This window comes from Ranitomeya variabilis, chromosome 1, assembly GCF_051348905.1.
Source record: "Ranitomeya variabilis isolate aRanVar5 chromosome 1, aRanVar5.hap1, whole genome shotgun sequence".
In the NCBI taxonomy this organism is placed as follows: Eukaryota; Metazoa; Chordata; class Amphibia; order Anura; family Dendrobatidae; genus Ranitomeya; species Ranitomeya variabilis.
In genome coordinates this window covers 377,035,918-377,053,014 of record NC_135232.1, presented here as the reverse complement: position 1 = coordinate 377,053,014, position 17,097 = coordinate 377,035,918, and the positions used below count along the sequence as shown (strand labels likewise).

General features: G+C 50.2%; 1 protein-coding gene across 1 annotated transcript; it reads right to left on the bottom strand.

Moving 5' to 3' along the window:
• Positions 1–581: 581 nt before the first annotated feature.
• Positions 582–16,353, bottom strand: RFK (riboflavin kinase). Its single transcript, XM_077249019.1, has 4 exons — positions 15,909–16,353; positions 12,403–12,554; positions 11,226–11,328; positions 582–2,222 (listed from the first exon to the last, which is right to left on the bottom strand). The coding sequence occupies exons 1-4, from the start codon at positions 16,186–16,188 to the stop codon at positions 2,098–2,100; spliced, it is 660 nt and encodes a 219-aa protein (XP_077105134.1). The 5' UTR covers positions 16,189–16,353; the 3' UTR covers positions 582–2,097.
• Between the last annotated feature and the right edge of the window lie 744 nt (positions 16,354–17,097).

Sequence of the window (17,097 nt, the reverse complement as noted above, 5' to 3'; positions counted from 1 at the left end):
CAACACAATGACAAAACAATAAATAATAGATCAATTAATAATGATAATACTCTGGTGCATCCAGATAACACAATTATATCCTGCTTATTTGTAAGCTCAATGTGTCCCAAAGGATAAAAACACTTTGTCACAGTGCTAGCTCTAGTGTGTAATAAAGCAGGTTACAACCTGCTATATGAACTACCGGGCACTTACCTAGCTTCAGATTCCTCAATACCCGGTCATAAGATGTTGTCCAGATAATAAGGGTGGTGGGTAGGTGGTGGTGTTTGAGACATTACCATAAGATTTCCTAGGAAAACTGAACAGGACAATCTCCGACAAGCAGGAATCATCTCAAGTTCTTACCTTCCACCCCCCACATAACAACTCTGAATGTGCTGGTACGACTAATATTAATTGACGGTGCAGCTTAAAATTGTGCACATAACCTGCACCATGTGGCAAGTGTTTCATATACAGACACTTACTCTCCAGGCTTAGCACCGGAGGCATCTGACCTAAAGATTTACAGAACACACTTAAACAGGGTATAACTAAATAGCCATCTTGATGAAAGGAACAAAAATAAAAAGCTCCTGTAAAGTCAAATAAAGACCTTTAATAATAAAACGGCTTTCTACAATTTAAGGTTTAAAGACTTGGAAACCGTGACAGAGGCAGAATAATTGAAGGGCATCAAGCCGACGGACATAAACGCACATGTGATAAGAGTTTGGCACACGATGGGCCGTTTTCGAACATTTTAGCCATAACAGGCACTTATTTCTTTAGCATAATGAGTCAGACACAAACCAAGGACGAATCAGCCACCCTTTGTACACAACCGTGAAATGGTTTCCCAAGGAAGAAACAGCAGCAGACGAGAACAGCCAAGTGGTCTTACATTATCCACAATTCTGGCTGGACATGTAATGTCAAAATAGGAACACATGAATAAGCCGATAATGCCTTCAGAAAAATAAAATCAATATAAAACTTTTCGATAAGAGGACACTAGACAAGAGTTAGAAATTCCTAGCAGCTTCATGCCGAAACTTACTGGTTTAAAGAGGTTCTACAAGGGGGCGTTTAAAAAGCTGCCCATAGCCACCAATATAGGATAAGCAAGCCAAAACCCACGCATTTCATGCCCACAGGTCCAGTGCAATGTCCCTGACTCTCCGCTGGTCTGATTACCTTTCGTCTGCAGCATTGACCTCCTGTGTACCCCAATCTTTGATCTCACTTTTATACGATGATTAGCTGCAGCAATCAGACATTGTATAAGGGAAGCGCCCATTGGTGCCAAACTAGACAGATGACCAGGGGGATAAGGGACGCAGTGCTGGACCAGCGGCAATACATGGACAAGTATACAGTTTTACTTATTTTAGCTATACTTGTGGCCATGGGAAGATATTACTTTATTTTATTAGCTTAGAAAACCTTTGCCCCAAGGAAAGTTGGTTTACACACCCTCCCGGCGTCTAGTGCAGTCACCAACGTTGTTCCCAGTGTCTGATACTGTCTGCTGAACTGACGTCATGTTGAAAGTGCTGCAGTCAATCGGTAAGCTCAGCAGCTTGTGCAGTCATCACTTAGCAGAGCCGCGTGATTGGCTGCAGCATCGTCGATATGACATCAGTAGACAATAAAAACACCAGGAGCAGTGGCAGACAGCACTGGACCAGGGGAAGGTGAGTAACGGCGTTTGTAGCGGGAAGATGCTACAGACTACATACAGCACAGGAAACACACTTGGTACAGCTAAGCCATGGGAATGACAGAATTACATGCAGGAGATTAGTGGAACGTCACTGCGGTTTTATATGTCATATAACATCTGTAAGTCATACTGTGCCCAGTTCATGACGACAAGGCAGCAAATCACTTGTCATCCAATCCGTATGTGTGCAAAACCTAAAACCTTTGTTTGGAAAGCCTTCGCAGTGATGACAAATCACATCTAGGCCAAGAACATTTTAAATATTAAATATAAGAGAGGGTCTGATGTCCGATGAAGTTTAAGGCCCCAAGTGTCTTTTTTTATTTTCAACGATGGCCTGACATTAAGATGCCAGTACAATGCGAGAACATTCCATTAGGGGACAGAAGTCAATGGCCGTTCATAATTTTATGGGAATTGTTGAAGTAGCGCTCCTTTAGCTTCCTTCGCTCTGGTAAGTCCAGCTGCTTCTTCGCTTCCTCGATGTCGCTGTGAATTTCAGCAATCAGGGCATCTGTGGGCAGAAAAGGACAGGTTTGTCAGCAACTTTACAAAAAAAAAAAAATAAAAAATCACGGGAATGACAATTGCAAGCAGAAAATAATAATAATAATAATAATAATAATAATAATAATTTTTATTTATATAGCGCCAACATATTCCGCAGCGCTTTACAACTTATAGAGGGGACTTGCACAGACAATAGACATTACAGCATAACAGAAATCACAGTTCAAAATAGATACCAGGAGGAATGAGGGCCCTGCTCGCAAGCTTACAATCTATGAGGGAAAGGGGAGACATGAGAGGTGGATGGTAACAACTGCTTTAGTTATTTGGACCAGCCATAGTGTAAGGCTCGGGTGTTCATGTAAAGCTGCATGAACCAGTTAACAGCCTAAGTATGTAACAGTACAGACACAGAGGGCTACTAACTGCATAAAGTGTATGAGAACACGATGCGAGGAACCTGATTATGTGTTTTGTTTTGTTTTTCTATTTTTAATAGGCCACACAGGGATAGTTAGGTTAATGCGTTGAGGCGGTAGGCCAGTCTGAACAAATGCGTTTTTAGGGCACGCTTAAAACTGTGGGGATTGGGGATTAATCGTATTAACCTAGGCAGTGCATTCCAAAGAATCGGCGCAGCACGTGTAAAGTCTTGGAGACGGGAGTGGGAGGTTCTGATTATTGAGGATGCTAACCTGAGGTCATTAGCGGAGCGGAGGGCACGGGTAGGGTGGTAGACTGAGACCAGAGAGGAGATGTAGGGTGGTGCTGAGCCATGGAGTGCTTTGTGGATGAGGGTAGTAGTTTTGTACTGGATTCTGGAGTGGATGGGTAGCCAGTGTAATGACTGGCACAAGGTAGAGGCATCGGTGTAACGGTTGGTGAGGAATATGATCCTGGCAGCAGCATTCAGGACAGAAAATCTGAGCAGGTGGGTAATGGGGGAACATGGCCGAGCCGAGACTCAGATTTCTTATATTTCTTAATTTTAATTGCAATATGAGGCCAACTAAGATCAAACGAAAAGACAATTACTGGGATGTTTTTCATTTTTTGTTGCACTTGAGATGTGTGAAGGGGCACAATGGGGTCTTGGGCAAATGACTGCGAACGCTAACAAAAGGCAGTAGTAACATATAGAGCTTGACACGTAAGTGGAACCTGTCAGCAGGATTGTGCACAGTAACCTACAGACAGTGTCAGGTCAGCGCCGTTATACTGATTACAATGATACCTTGGTCGATGAAATCCGTCTTGTGGTTGTTTAATTAATCTGTATTTTCAGTTTTCAGTTAATGTAATGCTTATGGTCCGGGGCGGCCTGTGGAGGTCTTCATGTGGTGCTCTGATAAGGTATTCATCTGTATGGGCTTACTACTGGTCACTGATCCCTCAATGACCCGCCCCCTATTCTACATTGAGTATTATGTTGAAAAATGAATAAATCCCCTGTGTCGGCAGCGCCTGTTTTGCAGCATGATCGCATGTGTAATGTGCATTAAATTCTTTTATTTCATGCTATCAATAAATTCATAAAAATAAGATATGTCTCAAAATAGCGCCAGCCGCTCCTGCGCAGTAGCAGCCATCGCAGATAAGATAGCTGCTACTGCGCAGGTGGCACCAACTTGCTAGAGAAAAAAAAAAATTGCCTCCTCCAAGATGGCGAGTAGCAGCTAACAGCAATCGCTGGTAGCTGCTACTGCGTAGGAGCGACTGGCACCATTTTGAGACATTTTTTATTTTTAGGAATTTATTATAGCATCAAATAAAATAATTAAATGCACATTACACATGCGATCATGCTGCAAAACAGTCACTGCCGATGCAGGGGATTTATTTATTTTTCAACATAATACTCATTATGTAAAATAGGGGAGAGGTCACTGAGGGATCAGTGACCTGTCAGCAGTCTGCATTATGAATACCTAATCAGAGGACCACATGAAGACCCCCACAGGCCGCCCCAGAGCATGGGGATATCATTAACTGAAAATACAGATTAAACAACAACCACAAGACGGATTTCATCAACCAAGGTATCATTGTATCAGTATAATGGCGCCGACCTGACACAGTCAGTAGGTTACTGTGCACAATCCTGCTGACAGGTTCCTTTTAAAGGGAACCTGTCACCAGGTTTGGCAGATACGAGTTACGGCCACCCCCTTTCAGGGATTATATATGTCATTCTATAATGCTGCAGATAAGCCCCTGATCCGACTGCTAGAGAAGAAAAATAACTTATTATAATCAACTGGGGGCGGTGCGGTCCGATGGGTGTCGCAGGTCCTGGTCTGTTGCCTCCCATCTTCTAGCGATGCTGTCGTCCTGCTTGCTTCATGTGGATGATGCGTCTGTGCGTCATCCAAACGGGCTCCCCGGCATCGCACTCCTGCGCAGGCGTTCTTATCTGCCCTGTTGAGGGCAAAGCAAAGTTCTGCAGTGCGCAGGGAAAGGTCAGAGGCCCAGCACCTGTGCACTGCAGGACTTTGCTCTGCCCTCAACAGGGCAAATCAGTACGCCTGCGCAGGAGCACGATGCCAGGGAGCCTGTGAAGCAAGCAAGAGGGCAGCATCGCAAGAAGATGGGAGGGGACGGACCAGGACCTGCGATACCCATTGGACCGGACCGCCCCCAGGTGAGTATAATAAGAGTTATTTTTCTTCTCTTTACAGGTCGGATTGGGGGCTGATATACAGTATTACAGAATGATGTACATAAGCCCTGTAAGGTGGTGGCCATAACTCGTATCAGCCAAATCTGGTAACAGGTTTCCTTTAAGGGGTTGTCTACTACTAGGACAACCATTTCTCATTTCCCCACACTTGGCCCCGATGAAATAAAAAATAGAATTATTCTTACCGTTAATTCGGTTTCTAGGAACCTTCCACGACGGCATATGGAGGTTGTCTCTTTGCCCTAATGGGGAACAGGAAACACAGAGGTTAAAAGGACCTCCCACCTCCCACTTGCCAGTGACTTACAACTGAGACCATTGCACTGGTTTACCTTTAAAATCCCAGAACTAATCCAGGAATATATATCGGGTGGGAAATTAGTGCCGTCGTGGAAGGTTCCTAGAAACCGAATTAACGGTAAGAATAATTCTATTTTCTCTAGTCACCTTCCACGACGGCATATGGAGGAATACCAACTAATTTTGGCACTAGGGAGGGACAACGGCCTGGAGTACTTTGCGGCCGAAGGCTAAGTCCTTGTTGGACAATACATCTAGTCTGTAATGTTTAGAGAAAGTATGGAGTGAAGACCACGTTGCTGCCCTGCAAATCTGCTCCGGAGATGCGCCTGCTCCTTCTGCCCAGGAAACCGATGTGGATCTTGTTGAATGGGCTTTGATACCTACTGGAGGTAACTTGTTTTGAGCGAGATAGGCTTCCGTAATAGCCTTCTTGATCCATGTAGCGATGGTACTTTTGGCTACCTTTTTCCCCTTGTTTTGTCCTGAGAGATGGATAAACAGGTTATGATCAATTCGGAATGTACTGGTGTGATCCAAGTATTGTAAAAGAATACGTCGAACATCCAAGGTGTTGAATCTTCTTTCTTCCGAGTTTGCTGGATTGTGGCAAAAGGTTGGTAGAAAAATCTCTTGAGAACGGTGGAAGTCAGAGATAACCTTCGGAAGAAAGGACGGATCAAGACGAAGCACAATTGAATCATCTCTTACCAGGAGATAAGGTTCTCGTGTAGACAAGGCCTGTAATTCACCAATTCTTCTGGCTGAAGTAATGGCAACCAAGAACACGGCTTTATAGGCTAGGTTTTGTGGAGAACAAGATGATAGTGGTTCAAAGGGTGGGCCTGTCAGACCCTGGAGAACTATATTGAGATCCCATGGGGGAACTATGACCTGTTTTCTAGGATTCATTCTAGTAGCCGATGTCATGAACCTTTTAATCCAGCGATGACTCGCTAAATCTTGATCAAAGACCGCGCTAAGTGCAGAGACCTGGACCTTGAGGGTACTAGGCCTGAGACCTATTTCCAAGCCTTTTTGCAAAAAGTCCAATATAACGGGTATATTAGGCTTGAGGGGGTCTGGAAGGTTAGGCAGACAGAATGAAGAAAACTTTTTCCAGATCTTGTTGTAGATGGCGTTGGTCACCGGTTTTCTCGATTTTTGTAGGGTAGCTATGACAGGAATTGATAGTCCTTTAGCTCTTAAAACCTGGGTTTCAGCAACCACGCCGCCAAGCTCCACTTCTGAGGGTCTGGGTGGAGAATGGGACCCTGAGAAAGAAGATCGTGTTTTATCGGCAACATTACTGGTCCATCCACTTGTAGTTGGGTAATTAGGTTGAACCAACTCCTTTTGGGCCACAATGGAGCTATCAGGATAGTTGGGAGTCCTTTCTAGGCGTATCTTCCGTAGAACCCTGGCAAGGATGGGGATTGGCGGAAAAGCATAAGCTAGATGAAACGGCCAATCTTGGGTTAAAGCATCCAACCCCCTGGGATTGCCTCTCGGGTTCAGGGAAAAAAAGGTTTCGACCTTTGCGTTCTGGTGAGAGGCAAAGAGGTCGACGTCTGGATGACCCCATCTGTGAACCAGCATGCTGAATATTTGAGGATCCAGGCTCCACTCGCCAGGATGGATTTCCTGGCGGCTTAGGTAGTCTGCCTGAATATTTGTAGTTCCCTTGAGGTGGATTGCCGTCAGGGATAATAAGTGCTTTTCGGCCCAAGAAAAGATTCGAGCGGAGATTTTTATTAGACTGAGGGTTCTTGTACTGCCCTGGTGCCTGATATGGGCCACCGTGGTCATGTTGTCCGAGTATATCTGTACATGTTGACCCGAAATCTGATGACTTGCCGCTAGTAGAGTCTCTTCCACAGCCTTGAGCTCCCTGAAATTTGATGATTTCTCGGAAATCGATTGGCTCCACTGGCCCTGATAGGGGACATGGTTCACTATGGCTCCCCAGCCTCTCTTGCTGGCATCTGTTTTGATGGTGGTTAGAGGAGACTGAATCCAGCATACCCCTTTCAGAAGGTTCCTGGGCTTCATCCACCATGTTAAAGAAGCTTTCACTCTGCCCGGAGTGTGGATCCTCTTGGCAAGAGTGCCAGGTTGACCATCCCAATTGTGAAGAATGTGGGCTTGTAGAGTCCTTGAGTGAGCTTGAGCCCAAGCCACCGACTGTATGCAGGCTGTCATGGAACCCAACAGCGACATTCCCTCTCGCAGAGTAGGAGATCTCGTTTCTTTGAACTTCCTGACTTTTGTTAGTAGGGGAAGTCTGTGATCGTCTGGGAGGAAGGACATTTGTTTTGCTGAGTCCAGCATTACTCCCAGAAATCTCCTGGTTTTTGCAGGTTGAAGATGAGATTTTTGTAGGTTCGGAATCCAACCTAGAGATCTCAGAATGTCTAGAGTGGTAGAGACATGTGCTATCAGGGTTATCTCGGTGGAAGCTACTATCAGAAGATCGTCCAGATAGGGCACTATACAGACACCTTGCTTTCGGATAAATGACACTACTTCGGCCATCACCTTGGAGAACACCCTCGGTGCTGATGAAATGCCGAAGGGAAGGACTCCAAACTGATAGTGCTCCACCCGATGATTCCCCTGTATCGCAAACCTGAGATATTTTCTGTGTCTCGGGTGAATAGGGATGTGGAAATACGCATCCTTGAGATCGATGGTAGCCATAAAAGAGTGATGTTCTATCAGAGGAATCGCAGATCTTACGGACTCCATCTTGAACTTGCGATATTTCACGTGCTGGTTCAGACCCTTTAAGTTTATAATAATCCGGACGTCTCCTGAAGGTTTGGGAACCAGGAAGAGTCGGGAGTAGTGTCCTTTCCCCCACTCTGATTGTGGGACTGGGGAAATTACATTTGATCTGATAAGGTCTTTGAGACCTAAGGACAATAGACTGCGATCCCTTGATGATGGAAGGGAAGTGACTTTTAGACCCTGAGGTGGGGGAGAAATTAACTCTATTAACAGGCCGTCTCTGATGACATTGAGAACCCAGTGGGAGCTGGTAATATCCTCCCACTGAACCACATATTTCGAGAGTCTTCCCCCCACCGGGTCGGAGTCATTGTTTGTCCTGCTGGGATTGTTGCTGCTGCTGCTGTTGCGGGACAAAGATATTCTTTCCCCTGCCCTTTGCGTAGCTCCACCTGCCGGTTTTTCCTTTGCCTCTTGCTTGAGAGGGCTGAGGTTGTGGGCCACGAAAAAAACGTTTCCTAGGCTGTTTTTGCTCAGGGAGCGCCTTCTTTTTGTCGGTGGCTTTATCGAGAATATCGTCTAGGGCAGGACCAAAGACGTAGTCTCCTTTGAAAGGTATGGTGCAGAGCTTAGACTTAGAGGTGATATCCCCACTCCAGAGCTTAAGCCAGAGGGCTCTTCTGGCAGAGTTGGAAAGTACGAGGGATCTGGCGGCGACTCTTACAGACTCCAGAGAAGCGTCCGCCAAATACCCTGTAGCTTTATGCAGAATGGGTAGGGAATCCAATATCTCGCCTCTTGAGGTACCTTGAGATATGTGATTCTCTAATTTCTCAAGCCAGCAGGAGAGGGCTCTTGCCACACAGGTGGAGGCGACGTTAGCCTTAAGGACAGCTGCAGAAGTTTCCCATGATTTTCTGAGGAGACTTTCGATCTTTCTATCCATGGGATCCTTCAATTGAGAAGAATCCTCAAAGGGGAGTGCGGTTCTCTTGGCGACTCTAGCCACTTGCACATCGACCTTGGGAATATCTAATTTAAGGTCATCCTCAAGCAGAAATCTGTGCTTCATTTCTGAAGGGGTACTAAGACGCCTCTCAGGTAGTTCCCATTCCTGATTAATCATATTAGTGATATTGGCATGAACTGGGAAGCCCACTCTCTTCTCCGATGAAAGACCACCGAACATCTGATCCTGTATGGACTGCGGTACAGGTTCCTCTTCTAGTCCCATGGTATTACGGACAGCAGAGACTAGATCCTCAATATAGTCTGAGGAGAAAAGGTACTTCCTGACCTCAGCTTTAGGGGATACTGGATCCTCCCAGCCAACAGATGAGGCATGAGAGAGGTCCGAATCAGAGTCGGATTCCACAACCTGAATCTTCCTCTTCTTAGCCGGGGAATGAGGTTGTGGCTGTGGAGATGGAGGTGGGGGTGGAGGTGTAAAGGCTGCCAGAGAAGATTGTACCTCCTGTTTTACTAATGAGCGAATCTCATCCAATAGTGATGGCTGCTCAGCTCTTATTATCTTGTCCGTACATGACTGACAAAGTTTCTTGTCCCAGTTAGGAGGACATTTAGTGGAACAGATAGGGCACTTCTTTCTATAGGCACCTTTAGGGGCAGGTTTTTCTCCCTGAAATATATAAAGGGAGAGAGGGGTGAGGACTTCTAACCCCTGCTACACTCCTCCCGGATCCCATCCCTGCGAACACTTACAGAGGCAGGGGTGGCGCTGGGCTCCGCAGATACGGGGCATGAAGAACCTTCCATACTGAAGGAGATAGCCTTACCTCAGTGGTGGTTCAGCAGGCTTTTATGGACGCCGTCCAAGCAGCTGCTCCAGCGATTAATCCCCCTCCCCCTCCAGAATCCAGGTGAGGGAGCTGTGCGGTCCGACACGCCGGCCGGCGAAACCCGGAAGTACCGGCTTCTGGATGCATGAAGAAACCGGAAGTGACGCGCGAGAGCCGCTGACGTCACTTCCGGAACGCCGAGCCGACAACATGGAGGAGGAGGACGCCGGGCAGCTCCAGGAGGAGCCCGGTTAGGGAACCCCGGCCTGCTTTGCCCTCGTGGGGGCGCGGGAAGGCCGGGCGGGGGTCCCGAGGCCCTGCAAGCAGGAACGACGGGAGCAGCATGAGAAGGAGGCCAGAGGCGACCATCTGCTGCCCGGCTAAACAGGCAGCGCCTGCAAGGTACCGTAGCCACCGGCCACTACAGCACATGAGGAAACCTCTACCTGTCCCATGGGGAACAGGAAAGACACTGGCAAGTGGGAGGTGGGAGGTCCTTTTAACCTCTGTGTTTCCTGTTCCCCATTAGGGCAAAGAGACAACCTCCATATGCCGTCGTGGAAGGTGACTAGAGAAATACCTATACTCGCCTCCCATGCCAGCGCCATTCGTATGATGTCAGCAATCGCTCTCCCCGGGGCTTCCGTGCGGTTGTATTGACACGTGGTGCCCGTCGCCCAATCAGTGATGGCGTCTGTCCCCGTCTTCTGCCAAATTGAACATGAAGAGGAAGTCTGAGATCAACTGATCCCTGGCTTTCTCTTCATGGAAAGTTTGTCCAAAGGCGGAGACAGTGACACCAGTGCCGATTGCGTGATGGGCACGAGGTGTCATACAACCTCACGATAGCCCTGGAACCACGAGTGCAGACACTGCAGGAACGGCGATGGCAGAGGAGAGTATGAGCTTTTTTATTTTTATCAGGGCCAAGCGTGAGGAATGACAAGGGGTTGTCCTAGAAGTGGACGACCCCTATAAAAAAGTATGACTAAAAGACCCCCTCTACAGGTGAGACGCTGTCAGTCTATCACACCCTTCCAGCATGGGTCATGTGGCTACTCCATGAAATAAGACGGACAATTCAAGATGCTGTGACCGCAGCCCATGTCCCACCTTGTGACCTCCACCATGTGATGCCATCTGATCATTAATGAATAGTTCCACTCAGCATCGCCTCTGCCCAGATTACTTGCAGCACCTGACAAATTCCCTTAGGATAAAGAAGGATTCGGCAAGCCGCCTTCCTGACTCTGGTACCAGCATTAGCTTCACCCAAAAGTACACGTAAAATAATACATACATACGTGGGGCGAAAAGTATTAGTGCAGCGTTCACACTCTGCTGAGGACATGTGTACACAAGCGCAGCACAACCAAGCCCTAGTGGATTTTGACTGCTCCTAGAACAATTACCCAATTATGCAAGGAAACCACCATTTCACCCCCAAATCTGTGTGGCCGACCGCAAACTGTAAGTCAGATATTTGCCAAACACTTACCCAAAGAGTCAAAGCTTTTTTCTGGTCTAATGTAGCCCACTATAACTATACGCAGGATTTCTCCATAGAAGTCGTCTGTAAATTGATGAATAATATGCGTTTCCTGAGGGGAGAAAAAACAAAAGGGGGGATTGGTGATAAAGACGTGTGTGTAAATAGTGTTTATTGCTATAGTATAGACCATTATCATACAATATGAAATATACCACATGAGGCTGAACGAATAACACGCAGAGAAGTGATACTGAGACTACAAGGACAGAACAGTGCGAGTCTCGTATCAACTGCATCTTAAAGGAGGCCAGACACGTCACACGAAGATTGTCCTAGACGAGCGTGCTCAGTTCCCGGAACCTGCCCGACACCACTATGGCATTTCACCTATGGCACAGGAATGGGCATGATAAAAGCCAACATGCCCAATCCAGCCAGAAAGTTCAGACGTCCGTTACCTAATGTGTGCAGGGACCCCAACATACTTTTAAGCTACATGGAAAATACTTAGCTATGAGAACACGATGTCTAATACAATGGCGGAGGCTTTTATAGGCAGAGCAGATTTAGGAAGAGGCTGGCGGTCTTGCCATCTTTTATTGCGGTGGCTCGGCCGTCATTCTCATATTGTTTCAATCATACAAAGCGAGTGGCTTCCAAACAAAGCCTACTGAAGAATGACCATGACACCACTACGCACGGTCACAGCAATATCATTTTCACTTTCATTATTTTCATTTTTGGGGTGCTTTTTCAGGTGAACGCTGCCTAGAGATATTGTGAGAACATAGCTCTCCAGTTTCAGCCCGCCTAGAAACATTGTGAAAACATAGCTGTCCAGTTTCAGATACTTCTGTCTCCAGGAGCACTAACACCTAAGCCTGGGGACAGGGGATTTCTGACACTGGAAATCCCCTTTAACATGTAAGCCAATGGATGTGTTCGCCCCCAGCTGACTCATCTGTGACGGCCCATTGCACAGTTCTGACAGGTTCCAGCCCAGGAGACAATGGCTGCCTGCTCCCTGTGGGGTCATCCAGATCAGATTTAGGCTAGAGCTAAATGGCAATATCTACCACAGAATGTAATACCCAACCAGCGCATGATGCCACCGGGCAGTAACGTCCCACCGTGTGTCCTGCACGTCATGGTAGAGAGGGGATCACAGCATTATGGGGCTTACCACAGACTTCTTGATGTTCTTGTAGAAGGGATTCCAGCCAATACTCATAACCATTTTGTAAATGTCCCCGGTGCCGACACAGCCCCAGCCGTAGTAGATGCCAGTGGTGAGGTCGGCTGGAAGGCTGTCCACAACATGTTCTGGAAAATTAGCTGCAAGAAAAGAGCAAAGCTGGTCAGGAGGGCACCGAGCCATACGCCTAGTGTAGCACTGCCTGCCACAACTACCGGGGGCCATAAACACTACAATGCATTCACCCATTAAACTAAAGTCGGCAGAAACACAACCCCCCCGCCATCGACAGGTTCTGCAGACGATCTGATGTATATGGGACTGGTGGTCGGGAGATGTCGATCAAGCATGTCCGATTTCGGTCTGTTGATCACATTGATCTCCTGGACAGAAGTTGTGTCAGTTGGCAGCTTTCTCAGAGAACAGAGGGGCACTCGGCCAAACAAGGGCTCCTGCATATGGGACGGTCGGCTGAGATGATCGGCCCAAGCGTCGCTCAGCTGACAGCCATCTAATGTGGATAAGTGCCTTCACATTGTCCTGCCAAGCCGGCTAATCATAAGCAGAGCCGTGGATGGCGTCAGGTAAGAGGAGGCTCTCCAAGCTCCGGGTGACCTGACATGGCCACCAGATCAGGTCATGCACATCAATCACTGAAGACCCTTTTCTGAACAGATGGGTAATTCTAGCTCTCCCTATGTGATGACAAGGGAGACCCCCAGATGTAAAGCTGTGTCTATTCTGACAGCAAGCAGTGATCTTATAAGGTGAAGAATTACACCCCAGACATACTGGAAAGCTGTACATCAGGGATCATACACCACAGTATCACACCGACCCCCGCCGTAGGGGGGTACACAGACTGGGCTGCTCTGTGCAGGGTCAGAGGAGGAAGGCCAGCACACAGGTCACCCCCAGTATCACACCGACCCCCGCCGTAGGGGGGTACACAGGCTGGGCTGCCATGTGCAGGGTCAGAGGAGAAAGCTCAGCACACAGGTCACCCCCAGTATCACACCAACCCCCGCAGTAGGGGGGTACACAGGCTGGGCTGCTATGTGCAGGGTCAGAGGAGGAAGGCAAGCACACAGGTCACCCCCAGTATCACACTGACCCCCGCAGTAGGGGGGTACACAGGCTGGGCTGCTATGTGCAGGGTCAGAGGAGGAAGGCAAGCACACAGGTCACCCCCAGGATCACACCGACCCCCGCAGTAGGGGGGTACACAGGCTGGGCTGCTATGTGCAGGGTCAGAGGAGGAAGGCAAGCACCCAGGTCACCCCCAGTATCACACTGACCCCCGCAGTAGGGGGGTACACAGGCTGGGCTGCTATGTGCAGGGTCAGAGGAGGAAGGCAAGCACACAGGTCACCCCCAGGATCACACCGACCCCGCAGTAGGGGGGTACACAGGCTGGGCTGCTATGTGTGGGGCCAGAGGAGGAAGCTCAGCACACAGGTCACCCCCAGTATCACACCGACCCCCGCAGTAGGGGGGTACACAGGCTGGGCTGCTATGTGCAGGGTCAGAGGAGGAAGCTCAGCACACAGGTCACCCCCAGTATCACACCGACCCCCGCAGTAGGGGGGTACACAGGCTGGGCTGCCATGTGCAGGGTCAGAGGAGAAAGCTCAGCACACAGGTCACCCCCAGTATCACACCGACCCCCGCAGTAGGGGGGTACACAGGCTGGGCTGCTATGTGCAGGGTCAGAGGAGGAAGGCAAGCACACAGGTCACCCCCAGTATCACACTGACCCCCGCAGTAGGGGGGTACACAGGCTGGGCTGCTATGTGCAGGGTCAGAGGAGGAAGGCAAGCACACAGGTCACCCCCAGGATCACACCGACCCCCGCAGTAGGGGGGTACACAGGCTGGGCTGCTATGTGCAGGGTCAGAGGAGGAAGGCAAGCACACAGGTCACCCCCAGTATCACACTGACCCCCGCAGTAGGGGGGTACACAGGCTGGGCTGCTATGTGCAGGGTCAGAGGAGGAAGGCAAGCACACAGGTCACCCCCAGGATCACACCGACCCCGCAGTAGGGGGGTACACAGGCTGGGCTGCTATGTGCAGGGTCAGAGGAGGAAGCTCAGCACACAGGTCACCCCCAGTATCACACCGACCCCCGCAGTAGGGGGGTACACAGGCTGGGCTGCTATGTGCAGGGTCAGAGGAGGAAGCTCAGCACACAGGTGACCCCCAGTATCACACCGACCCCGCAGTAGGGGGGTACACAGGCTGGGCTGCTATGTGCAGGGTCAGAGGAGAAAGCTCAGCACACAGGTCACCCCCAGTATCACACCGACCCCCGCAGTAGGGGGGTACACAGGCTGGGCTGCTATGTGCAGGGTCAGAGGAGAAAGCTCAGCACACAGGTCACCCCCAGTATCACACCGACCCCGCAGTAGGGGGGTACACAGGCTGGGCTGCTATGTGCAGGGTCAGAGGAGGAAGCTCAGCACACAGGTCACCCCCAGTATCACACCGACCCCCGCAGTAGGGGGGTACACAGGCTGGGCTGCTATGTGCAGGGTCAGAGGAGGAAGCTCAGCACACAGGTGACCCCCAGTATCACACCGACCCCGCAGTAGGGGGGTACACAGGCTGGGCTGCTATGTGCAGGGTCAGAGGAGAAAGCTCAGCACACAGGTCACCCCCAGTATCACACCGACCCCCGCAGTAGGGGGGTACACAGGCTGGGCTGCTATGTGCAGGGTCAGAGGAGAAAGCTCAGCACACAGGTCACCCCCAGTATCACACCGACCCCGCAGTAGGGGGGTACACAGGCTGGGCTGCTATGTGCAGGGTCAGAGGAGAAAGCTCAGCACACAGGTCACCCCCAGTATCACACCAACACCTGCAGTAGGGGGGTACACAGACTGGGCTGCTATGTGCAGTGTCCAGAGGAGGAAGCTCAGCACACAGGTCACCCCCAGTATCACACCGACCCCCGCAGTAGGGGGGTACACAGGCTGGGCTGCTATGTGCAGTGTCCAGAGGAGGAAGCTCAGCACACAGGTCACCCCCAGTATCACACCAACACCTGCAGTAGGGGGGTACACAGGCTGGGCTGCTATGTGTGGGGCCAGAGGAGGAAGCTCAGCACACAGGTCACCCCCAGTATCACACTGACACCTGCAGTAGGGGGGTACACAGGCTGGGCTGCTATGTGCAGGGTCAGAGGAGGAAGCTCAGCACACAGGTCACCCCCAGTATCACACCGACCCCCGCAGTAGGGGGGTACACAGGCTGGGCTGCTATGTGCAGGGTCAGAGGAGGAAGCTCAGCACACAGGACACCCCCAGTATCACACCAACACCTGCAGTAGGGGGGTACACAGGCTGGGCTGCTATGTGCAGGGTCAGCACACAGGTCCCCTCCGTCCTGAGCTCACATGTACTGTTAGCACACAGACGGGTGTCTCAGTTTTGGGCTCACACATACTGACGCCGCAGTCTGTGCTGAGCCTTGTGGTCCCACAGCGCTCTCTCACCTGTCGGGACCCCCAGCTCCTTGGATCCCCGGCCGAAGCCTCTGACCACCTCCCCGCAGCAGTAGTAGGGCAGCTGGCTCATGACACAGCCCCTGGCCGCTCTCTTCCTCCCGGTGCTTAGTGGCGGTTCCGCTGGCGGGAGCTCTGCAGGGTGAGCGGCCAACACGCGGAGACGGTCCGGAGGGGGCACGGGGAGCACTGAGGCAGCAGCCGAACCACCACCTGCAGCAGAGCTAGTGCCGGGGCCGAGCCGGCCGCTACACGCGAGGGGCTGGGACATCTCAAGGCTTAGCACAGGACGGGGGTGATCACACACAGAAGACGTCCTGAAGGAGGCGCAGACGCTGTACGCAGAGTCCAGATCCCCCCGCGTCACTGCTAGTGCAGTGATCTGAAGATCAGACGTCAGCACGATGAGGGGCGGAGCCTTCCGGCACAGACCCAGTATTGCTGCGCTCACCGTGACAGATCACTAACTAGTGTGTAGTGTACTCACGTGATCACCTTTCTGCGGCTGAATGCTGGGTCGTGGTGACGTCACCGGTCGTGTTCCAATAGAACGTTATCGAAACTTCTGGTTGATGGTGTCACTGACAGGGCCAGAGCTCGGGCGTCACGTGACCACACCGCACCCACATAGAGTGAGGCTATGTGCACACGTAGTATGGTCCTCAAAAACGCTGCGTTTGTTCTGCGGATTTACCGCGGATTAAGGTATGTGCACAGGTTGCGGATTAGCCTAAGGGTATGTTTCCACGTTCAGGAAACGCTGCGTGTTTCACGCTGCATAGAGCCGCAGCGTCAAACACGCACCGTCCAGATGTTACAGCATAGTGGAGGGGATTTCATGAAATCCCATCTCCACTATGCGGTAAAACACGGAGATTGCAGACCCGCAGAAACGGACAGGCGGCGCGTCTTTTCTGAACGCAGCATGTCTGTTTACAATGCGTCGCCGCGCCGTATAGTTACCATAGACAATCATTAGATGCGATAAAATCGCATCTAATGATTAGTCACATGCGTAGAAACAGCGTAAATGCAGCTTACTACGTATGTCTGCCGGCTCACCTGTCCCGCCGCCAGAAGTCCCTCGTCCACTGCTGTTCTCACGATAACTTATTGTGAGAACTGCCATGCACGTGACCGGGACTTATCTCCGGTCACTAGTCTGTTTCTCGCAAACAGC

Excerpts from the sequence above, each read along its gene's own strand:
- RFK (XM_077249019.1), bottom strand. The coding sequence starts at position 16,188 with ATGTCCCAGCCCCTCGCGTGTAGCGGCCGGCTCGGCCCCGGCACTAGC. Across the intron at positions 11,329-12,402 it reads AGAACATCAAGAAGTCTGTG|GAAACGCATATTATTCATCA; the intron begins GTAAGCCCCATA and ends TTCTCCCCTCAG. Across the intron at positions 2,223-11,225 it reads AAAAAGCTTTGACTCTTTGG|ATGCCCTGATTGCTGAAATT; the intron begins GTAAGTGTTTGG and ends TTCTGCCCACAG.